The sequence below is a fragment of the Grampus griseus genome (genome assembly GCF_964374135.1).
Source record: "Grampus griseus genome assembly, chromosome: 21".
Classification (NCBI taxonomy): Eukaryota; Metazoa; Chordata; class Mammalia; order Artiodactyla; family Delphinidae; genus Grampus; species Grampus griseus.
The window spans coordinates 23,406,898-23,421,535 of NC_139015.1; the positions used below are offsets into that span (position 1 = coordinate 23,406,898).

Genomic DNA, 14,638 nt, shown 5'->3' on the forward strand with positions numbered 1-14,638 from the left:
CAGCAATTCAAAATAAGCATCAATTATTCTGTAAAAAGTTAAAAACTGGTACAATGACTGACTTCTTTATAACCTTTATGCTAAAGTCTTCGACATTTTTAAATAGGTACATAAGGTTATATGAAAATAAGTCAATCTCAAAATGTGTATGTTTAAAGAACAAAAACCCTATACCAATTCTTTTAAGAAAAAGCAAAAATTATCATATCTCAGTATATGAAAACCCTAGTTAGAGCAATTTTTTTTTTTACAATAATTTAAGCCTATTCTTACCTCAGTCATTAGCCATTGTTTCTGCTTGAGTCCAATATCTAAATGTTGTGTTTCATCCAAAATTTCTTCTAAAGTAAGAGGATGTGTATCTCCTCGCTGATGCCGTGTCTATTGTGGCAAGAAACTGTTATTAGAAGACAGGTTTTTTTAATGATTTTTTTGGGGGGGTGGGGGGCACGCTGTGCAACTTGTGGGATTTTAGTTCCCTGACCAGGGATTGAACCCAGGCCCTCAGCAGTGAAAGCACAGAGTCTTAACCACTGGGCTGCGAGGGAATTCCCTGGAAGACAGTTTTAAAATGCTAGATGCGGGCTTCCCTGGTGGCGCAGTGGTTCAGAGTCCGCCTGCCCATGCAGGGGACACGGGTTCGTGCCCCGGTCCGGGAAGATCCCACATGCCGTGGAGTGGCTGGGCCCGTGAGCCATGGCCGCTGAGCCTGCGCGTCCAGAGCCTGTGCTCCGCAACGGGAGAGGCCGCAACAGTAGGAGGCCCGCGTACCGCCAAAAAAAAAAAAAAAAAGGTAAAATGCTAGATGCATTAAATAATAGTTACCAGTAAATTAATCTTTTCAGGAATGCGGAATGTGTATTATTTAAGGCAGTACAATTACAGTGATGAAGAGAATGGACTATAAAATCAGACAGAACTGGGCTTCCCTGGTGGCACAGTGGTTCAGAGTCCGCCTGCCAATGCAGGGGACACGGGTTCGTGCCCCGGTCCAGGAGGATCCCACATGCCGCGGAGCGGCTGGGCCCGTGAGCCATGGCTGCTAAGCCTGAGCGTCTGGAGCCTGCGCTCCACAACGGGAGAGGCCACAACAGTGAGAGTCCCACGTACCACAAAAAAAAAAAAAAAAAAAAAAATCAGACAGAACCAAGTTCAAACTTGTAGCTACATAAAATCAAATGACAAACTGAGAAAAAAAATTTGCAATTCATATCACAAAGAGTTAGCCTTCCTAATATTTTAACAGGTCCAAAAACTCAACAAGAAAATGACCCAAGACAGGAACACAAAAAGCACAAAAAAAGAGATACAAATGACCTTAGACATATGAAAAGATACTCAACTTCCACTAAGGTATTTCTTATCACACCGGCAAAATTCCATGCTTGACAACTCTACTGGTGAGGCTGTAAGGAAACAGGCCCTCTCACACACTGCTGGTAAGAATGCAAATTGATACAACTCCTACAGAGGGAATTCGGCAATATAAATGCATTGAAACCCCTGACCCAACAAGTCGGCTTCTAGGAATTTACCTTACAGATAAACCACAATGTAGAAAAGCAGCATTGTTGTAAAAGGAAAATCAGAAACATTAGTTTTATTAAGACATACTATTAGAACTATTACAACACTAAGTTGTATTTGAAAAAACTCAAGTGGCCATCAATAGAGGACTGATTAAATAAACTACAGCACATCTATGCTACTATACAGATGTTAAAAAAAAGAAAATACAGAGGTTCTCTATGTGCTAATTTGGAAAGATGTACCAGGACAAACTATTAAGTTAAAAAACATATGTAGGGCCTTCCCTGGTGGCGCAGTGGTTGGGAGTCTGCCTGCCAATGCAGGAGACACGGGTTCGAACCCTGGTCTGGGAAGATCCCACATGCTGCGGAGAGGCTGGGCCCGTGAGCCACAACTACTGAGCCTGCGCATCTGGAGCCTGTGCTCCGCAATGGGAGAGGCCGCGACAGTGAGAGGCCCGCGCACAGTGATAAAGAGTGGCCCCCGTTCGCCGCAGCTGGAGAAGGCCCTCGCACGGAAACGAAGACCCAACACAGCCAAAAATAAATTAATTAAAAAAAAAAAAGAAAGAAAAAACATATGTAAGTGGCACAGTGGTGTACGTCAGAATCACCTGAAGGAAGGGCTTATGAAAACACAGACTGCTGAGCTGCACTCCCAGAGTTTCAGATCAGTAAATCTAGGAAGGGGCCCAAGAATTTGCACTTCTTACAAATTCCCAGGAGATGCTGATGCCATTGGTTGGAGAATGACACATTGAGAACCAATGAGCTAGGCTAAACCAAACTAACCAAATTTTTCAACATGATTTTTTACATAACTGAGATACAACCACATAAAGGGATAACAGTGAGATCAAGAGAAAAATCATTCCATCAAAAACAAAGTGCACAACTGATTTGTCATCTTAGAACTAGAGCAGTGTCTCATATGGACCTAACGGTATCTCTTGAACCTTCTCCATATAATTTCTACATAATTCTCATCGAGCAATTAAAGAGCTCTTCCATCAGTAAATGAATAAACTATGAGGAGTATTTTGTGTTGCCTTTTTCCTTTCTTTCTGAGTTCTTGGTTTTATCAGCTCTTCAAAAAGGGTACACAAGGAGCAGCTGAAGACTTTCAAACAATCAGTTTACAGATCATCTTCTGAATGTACTCTTTCCCTTTCAAAACAGGCCTGCCCCCTTTTTACAAAAAAAAAAAAAAAAAAAAGGGATAACTCTCACCTCCACCCAGAATTTAGACTGCAATACCTGGAGGTATATTAAACTCCAGGGACTCAACCAAAAGGGCAAGTCAAAAGAATATTGTTTTGGGGAAGCCTTCATAAATGATAAATTGAGGTATCAAACTATCCACTATAGACGGGGCTTCTTGTCTCTTCCAGTCCTAAATATTTTTCTAGGAGTTAAAAATAGGATATTTTGCCCTTGCTATGACATTCTAAATTCTGATGAATTACAGTTTGTGGGCAATTGAGAGCTGTTCCCTGTAAACAATTCTGTCTCTTCCATCCCCACACACCCTACCTCCATGCCATACTGTCCAAGAATGCATCACTCTTAGGGGAGAATCTCCAAATAAAGGGAACATGGTAAGAAGTATCTAATGATAAATACAGGTTTTTTCAGGTATTTTCATATAAGTAATTCTCTTCAGCAATTCTCAAAATCCATTCCTTGAATATTTATTAGCCTGAAGAAAACGCACATTTAAAGAACTGAAGCAGTATCAATAAAGGAGGCTGATCCTTTCAAATATAACAAATACTTTCTTGGACTACCAAAATGTTCAAAGCATGCTACCTAAAACCCATGGACAAAAACCACACAGGAACTTACATTGAGTTTGCATTATTCAATGTGGTAGTTAAAACCTACTTTATCAAATCATATCATGAAATTTTCATTCTAATTAGTCAATTCTCATTATGCTTTAAATATTTAATATTTCTACCTCCTATTAAAAAAATAAGTCATAGCTAGCTGTAAAACCAATTCATTTTTAGCAATAGGTATACTTCTCCTTCATTAATCACCCCAAGATAAAATTTACAGTTATTTTTGAATCATTCCCTTTTATTTATATCTAAAAGCTGAATATCAGAGATGGAAGATACAAGCACACACATTTAGAAAAGGAATAACACACTGTTTAACACATCCTTGCTTAATAAACATTTGATTATTTATAATGATGCAATGTTACATGATGGTAGACTGTGTATTTATTTTTTACATTATATAAAAATGGAAAAATTCATTCTTTTTGATCCTTATAATTTTAATCTCAACTACCTTAGTAGTATCTGTTAGTATTCATTCCATACTATATTTCTCAGTGACTTTTATATTACTTAAAATATGATAAAAAATAAGTTTGGTATATCTGGTTGGTCTGACAATGGAGACTAGCTTTGTTAACCAGAAAATAATTTCCATAAGCTGAGTATGCTAAACCTTCAACCTGACAGTTCTGGCAAAAATATATTTATACACCTAAGATAAAAGTATTTCATCAAAAAAAATTGCACTGGAAAGGTGTGTTGAAACTAGTATTTTTATTTTGTCAATTGCTTCTGAATATATCAGATTAACCAAAGTACCGATATGGGGAAGAAGAGGAAGCTGATATAATTAGACATTTACTGAGTCTTGGTAAAACCTTTTTGATACATTTCCTAGAAACTAAGTAGATGGTTTAGGACCAGGTAACAAATCCTCTGGCAAGCTAGGTGATTCCCATTCTTTTGCTTTCAACAAAACTGAAGAAGGACCTAACAGAAGTGTCAACTGATAAATGTTTGATGATAAATCACCATGTACTTTCTGGCATACAACTTGGAAGGTTTTGCTATCACAAAATTAGAATGAACTTATTTATATGAACATTTATTTCTCAGCACTTAAACCTACAAGATCTCAAAATAAGACAGGAAATTGGTGCCAAATTCTGTTTCATTCTATCAGTAAATAATATATTACCTCCAGACACAAGAACCACTGGAGAGATAAGACAGCTCCATTTATTTCATTAAAAATGGATTTCTGTTGCATAATTATTACATACAAAGTGAATTTTAATCAAAATTTTAATATATTTATGTTATTCTAATCAACTATGTGGTAACAGTAATTACAATGATGGCTCAAACCAGAAAATATTTACAGCCTTATGGTTACAGGGAAAACATCCCTAATTTAAATTTATATACATATTATTGTGACAAAGGAGTTTGACAGATGATCAATAGAAGATTTCCAAACACTAAAATACATAACATTAGGATAAAATTCAGTGGGAGTAACGAACTGACATACAAGTTGAAAGGAAAATAATTAACATTTCCAACCACTAAAGTTTGTTTTCGTATTTTTAAAAAATGGCATTTAGATTCCCTTAAATTTAAGAGTGCTGTATTTTACTGAAATATTACAATATGCCAGAAATTGCATCCTGTGTCACTATTTAGACTTTTGTTATAACATAAATAGACTCACAGACATAGAAAACAAACTTATGGTTACCAAAGGGGGAAGGGAGGGGTGTGAGGAGTTTGGGATCAACAGCTACACACTACTATATATAAAATAGATAAGCAAGGATCTACTGTATAGCACAGGAAACTATATTCAATATCTTGTAATAACCTATAATGGAAAAGAATCTGAAAAAGAATATACATATATGTATACCTGAAACACTTTGCTATACACCTGAAACTAACACATTGTAAATCAACTATACTTCAATTTAAAAAAAACCTTTTGCTGAAAAATTACACTTATCAATTTAAATATGTGCAAAGGGACACAAAGTTTTTCAAAATTGTTTCAGGGAACATATGAGTAAAAATTTGAAGATCGTTGTCATAGATTAACAAAGCAATAAGGGTCTCTAGATAAATGAAAACTGTTTTTAGCAGAGTAGCAAAAACATGACATTAAATGTCAGTCTCCCTCAAAAGACTGACAGCCTCGAGGGCATACATTTCGTCTGAGTATTCATACCATTCGTGCCGTAACTGCAGATAGTAGGTTTTAGTATTGCTTACCATGTGGGGGAATGGATGGATGGAATGAAAGGTAAATGCCTAAGTGTCAGAGTATATTATTTGATAATGGGAAATTGTAAACTAACACATTTCTACCCGAAATCAAATACAAACCACAGATTTCAGATATAGCTAGACAGACACCAGGTCTCTTAAATTACAAAAGAAAAGACTTCACATAAAATTTGATTTATATACTAAGGAATAGCTGAAATTTGAAATAATAACAAATACAGTACTTTCTTTGACTTTTTTCCAAGAGATACAACTAGTAACTAAATGGGAATAAGAGTTTGGCAGACAAGGGGGGTAAATCTGAAATCACTTAGCCATTTTAGCTATAAATGAAATTTCACTTTCATAAATTAAGTTAGGGTTCAGAATCCTTAGTAAAGTCAAAATGTCATACCATCAAAACTTCAAAATTTACTTCAAGAAATACTAAATCTCTCATCAAACATTAAACTCCAATTCTTTTGTGAGTCAAAGTTTTTCTGAGACACTCAGTAATTCTCAAATTTTCTCCTTCAAGATGTAGAAAAGCCACCATCTGCCTGAACTATGTAGCTTTTTACTTCTCACATCAATGGAAGTAATATCCTGTAAATCGTTCACATTTTCTCACTGGTTTGGTCAGCAGCTATTGACTAATTAAGAGGTGACTGTATCTACTGCATGAGCACAATTTTATTAAATGAAATGGTGGGCTTAAATTGTGTACTTGAACTAATGTAATGTAAATCAAATACACTTAGATGACTCACTGCAATGCTAACTTGATATAATGTAAAAGGCTTCAGGCAGTAAATTTTTTTTTTTTTTTTTTTACAGTTTTGAGGTATAATGGGCATAACATAAACAACAAATATTGAAACATACAATTTGATAAATTTTGACATGTATATACAAATTTACTTCTGAAAATACCAATCCCCTACTTCCACCAAAAGTCAACACAATTTCTGTTAGCTGAGAAAAGTACTTACCTTCATGTAATTCACAATCTTAGCAAGAACACCAAACTTATATCCAGAGCTTCCTGATAGAGCTTTCAAGTTAAATGATCCATTGTTATGATCTGAAAATGAGGTTCAAAAAGCAATTATAACATTTTCATATTAGATGTGATTACTGACTTTTAAGCAACTAAGATGATTTTAACTCTGGTAAAATATTTGTTTTGGAGTCTTCCTATCTAGTAAATTCTACCCTATAAAATTTTGGTGACAAATTCAAAATCTGCATGCATAATAACTATTTTCTCACCAAGGATGGAAGCAAAGTATAAATAATTCAAAGGCATTAAAATACATTTCTTTTATAAGTACCTTTATCTCACCCTTTCCTTAAGTCTGATTAGATTTCCACCATAATTAGAAGCAAGGTTTATTAAACAAGAGGACAATACAAATCTCAATCTGATCCATAGTGCTTTTCTAACAACCTTAAAAACCATGAGAAGTGAGTGGATTACTTCTAAGGGATAAAAAGTTCAATTTATCACCAATGACATCAATTTCTGCTTATCAACTTAAAAAAAATAAATGGGTATTGATTAATGGGAATTAATAAAAAGTATGATACAACAACTATTTTAAGGTAAATTTTAAAGATATATTAGGAATAAAAAAAATAAGCAATGTGCTCGCTTCAGCAGCACATATACTAAAATTGGAACAATACAGAGAAGATTAGCATGGCCCCTGCGCAAGGATGACACGCAAATTCGTGCATCATTCCATATTTTTACCTAAGTGTCCATCGACAGATGAATGGATAAAGAAGATGTGGCACATATATACAATGGAATATTACTCAGCCATAAAAAGAAACAAAATTGAGTGTAGTGAGGTGAATGGACCTAGAGTCTGTCATACACAGTAAAGTCAGTCAGAAAAACAAATACCATATGCTAACACATATATATGGAATCTAAAAAAAAAAAAGGTTCTGAAGAACCTAGGGGCAGGACAGGAATAAAGATGCAGATGTAGAGAATGGACTTGAGGACATGGGGAGGGGGAAGGGTAAGCTGGGACAAAGTGAGAGAGTGGCATGGACATATATATATACTACCAAATGTAAAACAGATAGCTAGTGGGAAGCAGCCGCAAAGCACAGGGAGATCAGCTCAGTGCTTTGTGATCACCTAGAGGGGTGGGATAGGGAGGGTGGGAGGGAGACACAAGAGGGAGGAGATATGGGGACATATGTATATGTATAGCTGATTCACTTTGTTATAAAGCAGAAACTAACACACCACTGTAAAGCAATTATACTCCAATAAAGACGTTAAAAAAAACACATAAGCACTGCCACTGCATAAACATGGATACTTAAAAAGGATGTAGCATGAAACAAGGAGCAACCTACATAGAAGATCATTTGGTTCAGAACATATACCATTCTGTTGCATATTTACAGGCAGAAATCCTAATGCTACCATTGCATCACAAATGCATTCTATTAGCCATAGGCAGGAAGAGTAAAAAAAAGTCACTGTAAATACCAGGAAGACATTTCATAAGTACACATTCTATTAGCCAGGCATCAGATCAGATATTATAAAGTTCCCATGTGGCTGATCCACAAAGGAAGAGGTTAAATAAAAGGGGGGAGAGTCCATTTCTGGCACCAGGTTGGTAATAATAATTTAAACAAAAGAATGCATTAGAATAACCACAAGTCAAATTAACAACTGTCAGAGATCCACGGGAACAGCTTCTAGAAGGCAACATAATATTCCTTTGAGATTAGTTAGTGAAAAGGCTTTATTGAATGATTTTTTGAGACCTCATATGCAATTTTCCTTTAAAAATAACTTTGTTGGGCTTCCCTGGTGGCGCAGTGGTTGAGAGTCCGCCTGCCGATGCAGGGGACACGGGTTCGTGCCCCGGTCCGGGAAGATCCCACATGCCGTGGAGCAGCTAGGTCCGTGAGCCATGGCCACGCAACGGGAGAGGCCACACACGACAGTGAGAGGCCCGCGTACCACAAAAAAAAAAAACCCTTGACTGTTAAGCTTAGACCACAACTCTAATACACTGTAAGAAAATCATTCTATCTCTACACATCCAACTGCGGATTCTTTTGCAATTTAACTTTCACAGACTGCTTTTTTCTTAACACAGGTGGTGTACCTACCAAAACTTACCCTTCTCCCAAATAATAGAAATAAAAACCTTATTTCCTTTCTTCTTCCTCAGAATTTCATCTAAATCAAACCACCACATAGAAATAATCACTTTCAGAGAGCAAGTTTTACGTAAATAACAAGTATTAGAAAGAGAGAAAGCAAATATCATTTATGAGATCTTACACTTCATGGAGGAAACACCACGCTGGTAAACCTGAACTGTTTGTTTCCCAGGTTACTGCCTCTCTTGACATTATCTTCTAGCCCTAGCACTGAAATAATCACTGAAGGATCTGAAATTCTACAGCTAAGCACTATGGAATCATCAATTTGTTACTAACTCACAAATTCCTGTGCAGAAATTTAGCTGAAAGACAAAAAAATAAGGCCAAAATAAGGGGTGACAGTTGAGAACCCAGACGGCTCTATTCAAGTTTATGAATGATTTACTCCTAGGGTGGCAGGACTTAATGCAAATGCACGTAGAGGAAACTGTCAGCTCCATTGTGGTTCAACCAATAGAAGCACAGCTCCATCTTGGCTGTGCACTAGACTGCATTACAAACAGACGGATACCATCGCTTCAACTGCAGCCTTTCAGACAAGAGGTAGGTTATACGATCTTTTCATTTAATAATACATGTCCTTATGATACAATATAAATATTTTACCATAAAAACGAAGCAGAAAGCTTTGTTCCTACTAAAGACCCCAAGAAATGTATTCATGTCATTGTTTGGCAGGATTTTATTATGAAAATATGAAGACTATCTTTGCTATTTGATAAGCATCCTTACCATCTGTGCCTTAACAGAAAATCATTACATTTTCTATGAACCTAATCTATATCCAGACCTCAGAGTAAGCCATATGCATGTGATGTTAAAAGGTTGCTTGCAAATTTCATTTTCTCTGAGCTATTTCATTTCAGCGGTTTGGTTTGTCTTAACAAAGGATTTTTCTTAAAGAAAAATCTAGACTAAAAGCAAATCCAGGACTAAAGCTTTCTGATTATATGTGCAAATTTAAAGCATTTATAAGAAAGTTTGCTGTATTTTAAGGAATATGAGAAAATAATTCAAAATTTTATTTGACTTTGAGTGTAGATGCAGAGAATGCCAATAAATTATCACACTGTGATTTTTATATAAAAATAAAAAGACCATAAAGGTACCATTACGTAGGCTGCATTATACTGTAACCAAAGAGACCATTTATAGAGCTTCAGACTTTCATACATTTTCATTAAAATAATTCCCTACATTCAAATTTTAAAGTCTCTATCACTATAACATACAAATCATGCTATTAAATAAAAACCTTCTTAAGCAGTGTTTCATTTTTCATATGCCACAAAAATATACATTTATCACAGTATTTCTATATAATATTAAAGTTATTCTTAAACCAAACTTAAAATACACAGTAAGTCGTTTTGATAAACTAAATTTTAAAATAAAAATATGCTCTAAGAAGAATTGGTTATGGGAGGAAGGAGGGTACCTTTCAAGGTAATATGATTACTTTCATAGCTAAAAGCAATCATTCATGCCTACTAAAAATTATTATTCAACTGCTGACCGAATTTCTAATTCTACAATATTAAAGCATGAAAAAATAATTATTTAGTAAATGCTAGAGTTCCAGGATATTACCTATATATACTGACCTAAGATCCAAATTCTGTCCTTTTCTTTGCTGGTAAATCCATTTTAAATTTTAAAGGTTTTTTTTTTCATAAATTTTATTCCTTCTGTTTCTTAACCAGTGTTCTGCTAGCATGAGCAAAGTATCCCTTACAAAGCCCAAAGATTGCTGTAAGAAGATATTAGATCTCTCCAGGTTCAGTACAATGTGGTTAACTGCCTAGAAAACATTCCTGTTTGCTATACGAAGTACGGGAGCTCAAAAAAAAAGTCTCAGATCAAATAAAAATAACTTTGTCAAATAAAACAGTTAACTCGTAACTCAAATTTCAGGTAAATTGTAGACAAAAACTCCTGCCACCCACATTTTTTAAACATTATAATCAGCCTACATTTTACTGGCAATATATCTATAGTTAGTACAGATGGAGGCTCATTGCTGTTTAGCCAAACTAACTAAAGACATGGCCTAAGCCAGAGAGTTCCAGCGTTGGGTGCGTTGTTCTATATATAAAGGCTATTACGATTAACTGATCATATTTCAAAGTGATATGCTTAAATGCACTAGAGAATTCAATTCAAGGCCTTTTTTCCACAAATAGAGCAAAAGCATAATTTTATTCTGATCTGGCAATTCAAGGTTCCAGAACAGTTCCAAGTCCTATCCTTGTAAATATTTCACTAGGGCCTTTTAAAATGGGAGGAAAAATAGATGATGGGAATATATTGGAAAATAATAATAAACTAAAAATTATATATATAAGAGACTGTTCCTACTTTTTACTGTTTGCGCTCACTTTTCGTAAGGCATGTTACAGCATTTGCTTCACATAAATTTACATTTTAATTTCAAAAATAGTCTCAAAATACAAGAAAATCCTAATGATAAATGTCTTTCTATGTATCTAATTATGTCTAATTCATCAAAGCAAGATTTAGATTTTATCCTAAACTTAACACACAAAATTATTAGAGCTCTACCGTACTCTGAAAGAATAAACCACATTAAACTTAAGGTAGAAAATGAATCTATATTACAGGGTTTACTTTTTCCAGATATGCCCAGAAGCTAACAAAAAGTGAATGTTTTGAGATGCTCATCAGTTATCAACACACTCACAAATGGCACACTGTCATCATTCACAACATAAACCTGACATGTATATATACTCTTTCTGAAAACTGCTTAGATGCTCCTAACAAAACTTACAAGTACCCTTGGCAATGGCACATACTGCTAGCCAGTCACTATCACAAGTATAATTATCATAAGCATATTTGTGTGTGGATAAAGTACACAGTCTTACCAAAGTCACAATTTACTAATCCTAATTTTTTAGAAGTAATCCAAACACAATGGATTATTAAAAACCAAAGGCAAGGAATACTTCTGGGTTTGAATAAATAATATACTCAAATGGTTCAAAAACCAAAGGAATATAACAAGGTACATCTTGACAAGTCTCACACACATCCTGGTCTCCCGACTCTACTCTCCAACCAACCCCACAAATAATCATTGTTATTAATTTCTATATATCCCCAAGATTTTTGTGCAGATACAAGCAACTAAAAATATATATTATTTCCCTTTTCCTCCTGCACTTTGTTTACTTAAAAACATATCCTAGAAATCTTTCCATGTCACTATAGTCACCTCATTCATGCTTAACATCCGACTGTGTGAGTATACTACATTAATTTAACCAGAAGAACAGTTCATTGATGGGTACAAGTTAACTTCAAAGTAAGTGAATTTAGTTGTGTGTCTGTCTGCCTGCCCCGCTTCTTGCCTCCCCTTATCTCTCCCTTCCCATCTCTCCCCCTCCCTCCCTCCCGCTCTATTTTTTAGGAGCAAGGGGACCTGAAAATTTCTTAAGCAGTTCACTTGTACCTCAAAAATAAATAGAATATAAAGTTCCTTAAGCAAACTTTCTAATCATTCTAAAATTTCATTTTGAAACAGTAACCTACATTATTAGTCTTTACAATTTCTCCCCAGTCTTAAGAAGTCACCATAAATTTAAAAAGGCCTACTCATGGGACTTCCCTGGTGGTCCAGTGGTAAAGAATCTGCCTTCCAATGCAGGGGATGTGGGTTTGATCCCTGGTCGGGGAACTAAGATCCCACATGCCGCGGGGCAACTAATCCCGCATGCCACAACTACTGAGCCTGCACATTTCAACAAGAGAAAACCCGAACACCACAACTAGAGAGAAGCCCACGCGCCACAACAAAGACAGGACACAGCCAAAAATAAAAATAACAATAAATGAAATAAATATTAAAATAAATAAAAATAAAAAGGCCTGCTCATAATAAATTAAAATACAAAGTAATAAATTCAGTATAATTTCAACCAGGTATGAGTTATAGATTTATACAGCCAATGTCTAGGATAAAAGAAAAAAATTACAAGTTTGATATGTTACAGAGATAAGATTATAGGTGATGCTATTTTTTTAAGTTAATTATTTATTACTTTTGGCTGCGCTGGGTCTTCGTTGCTGCGGGCTTTCTCTAGTTGCGGCGAGCGGGGGCTACTCTTTGTTGCAGTGTGCGGGCTTCTCACTGCGGTGGCTTCTCTTGTTGTGGAGCATGGGCTCTAGGCACACGGGCTGCAGTAGTTGTGGCATGCGGGCTTCAGAGCGCAGGCTCAGTAGTTGTGGCGCACGGGCTTAGTTGCTCCGCGGCATGTGGGATCTTCCTGGACCAGGGCTCAAACTCGTGTCACCTGCGTTGGCAGGCGGATTCTTAACCACTGTACCACCAGGGAAGCCCATAGGTGATGCTTTTAATTTTTATTTTAAATTGCTATAATGATATTTTTGATATCAATAATGAAATAGCAGTTTAAATTAATGTTAATTAATAGGGTAGATTAATTACAGAGGCATAATGTAGAAATTACCTCACTCTACTCTCTCCTCCCTCCCCTACCATTGTTTCTCCTGCAGTCAGTTCCAATGCCAGAGAAATCTTCAAAAGAAATTCCCAAATTTTAAAAAGGAATCAACCTGAAAGGCCTTAACAGAAAGTCTAAGGAATACTTTAATCAGTGCTGAAGAGGGCTAGGTTGGCCAAGGTAAAATTATTAGACAGACCCTCAAGCAATTCTTCCTGTTCTTTACCTACCCACATAAGTCGCACAATCCCCCATTTCACCAAGGTCCTAATCTTCTTCCTCTCCCTCTCCTCTATTAGCTCTCTTTTAAAAAAAAAAAAAAAGCATCTGAAACTCATTCACACTGAAGTAAAAATAATTGTAACAATGTTTGTTACCCCTCCCAGGAATATCTGCATTTTAGCAGTGCTAAAAATCCTAAGGGAGTTCCAAAGCTGAACATTTTTCAGGCATTTGTGTGTCTGTGCACATGCATTCACGACACTATCAGCAAGGCTGGATCAAAAAGGACTTAACTTTTGTCTCCGTTTGAGTTAGTTTCTATAGGTTACTTGACTATTTGTGTAAAAGGTGGTTAAGTTCAGAGGCAGCAACAACGCAGAGGTGGAGGGGTAGCCTATCAGGACTCCACACTGCACAACCCCAATTTACACTGTATTCTACCTGAATGGCACCCACCCCACAACAAAACATGACTGGTGCTCCCCAGAGCTGTACAACGCAGCAGCCTGCTTTCTATAAGGGTGTGCTTGGAAGAGAAAAATCAAAAGATAAAAGAGTAACTTTGAGGGCTTCCCTGGTGGCACAGTGGTTGAGAGTCGGCCTGCCGATGCAGGGGACATGGGTTCGTGCCCCAGTCCGGGAGGATCCCACATGCCGCGGAGCGGCTGGACCCGTGAGCCATGGCCGCTGAGCCTGAGTGTCCGGAGCCTGTGCTCCGCAATGCGAGAAGCCACAGCAGTGAGAGGCTCACGTACCGCAAAAAAAAAAAAAAAAAAAAAAGAGTAACTTTGAAAGGCTGGGTCTCTTGACATAGTTTGAAATATTGTAATGTAACGGGAAGTTACTCAAATACCTGTGTTCCAGACAATGCATTTTTGTATGTCCCAGAAAAGAAGCAATTAATTCAATTACTGTCCATTAGTCTCTTGTCCCTCATTTCAAGGTGAAAGGTGACCAAGCACCATAAATGGATTCTTAAATCCAACAAGAAAAAATGAATTTATTAAGCCTTTACTTTTGGCCTCAGATCATCAATTTAACCTTCAAAATATATGAAGGAAAAAAGGAAGAGACCAAGTCCATCCAAAGAAGTGAGATGATCCGCCACGCAAATCAAATTTAAAGGAAAACGAAAAAAAAA

At 36.4% G+C, this 14,638-nt stretch overlaps 1 protein-coding gene across 1 annotated transcript in view; it reads right to left on the reverse strand.

The window, feature by feature from the left end:
* GTF2E2 (general transcription factor IIE subunit 2) overlaps positions 1 to 14,638 on the reverse strand; it is a 74,959-nt gene that overhangs the window by 46,735 nt on the left and 13,586 nt on the right. The window contains exons 3-4 of the mRNA XM_082680378.1: positions 6,574 to 6,665; positions 274 to 381 (exon numbers count right to left, since the gene is read on the reverse strand). Of these exons, the coding sequence (XP_082536504.1) occupies positions 274 to 381; positions 6,574 to 6,665 (200 nt within the window). The remainder of the gene's footprint in view (positions 1 to 273; positions 382 to 6,573; positions 6,666 to 14,638) is intronic.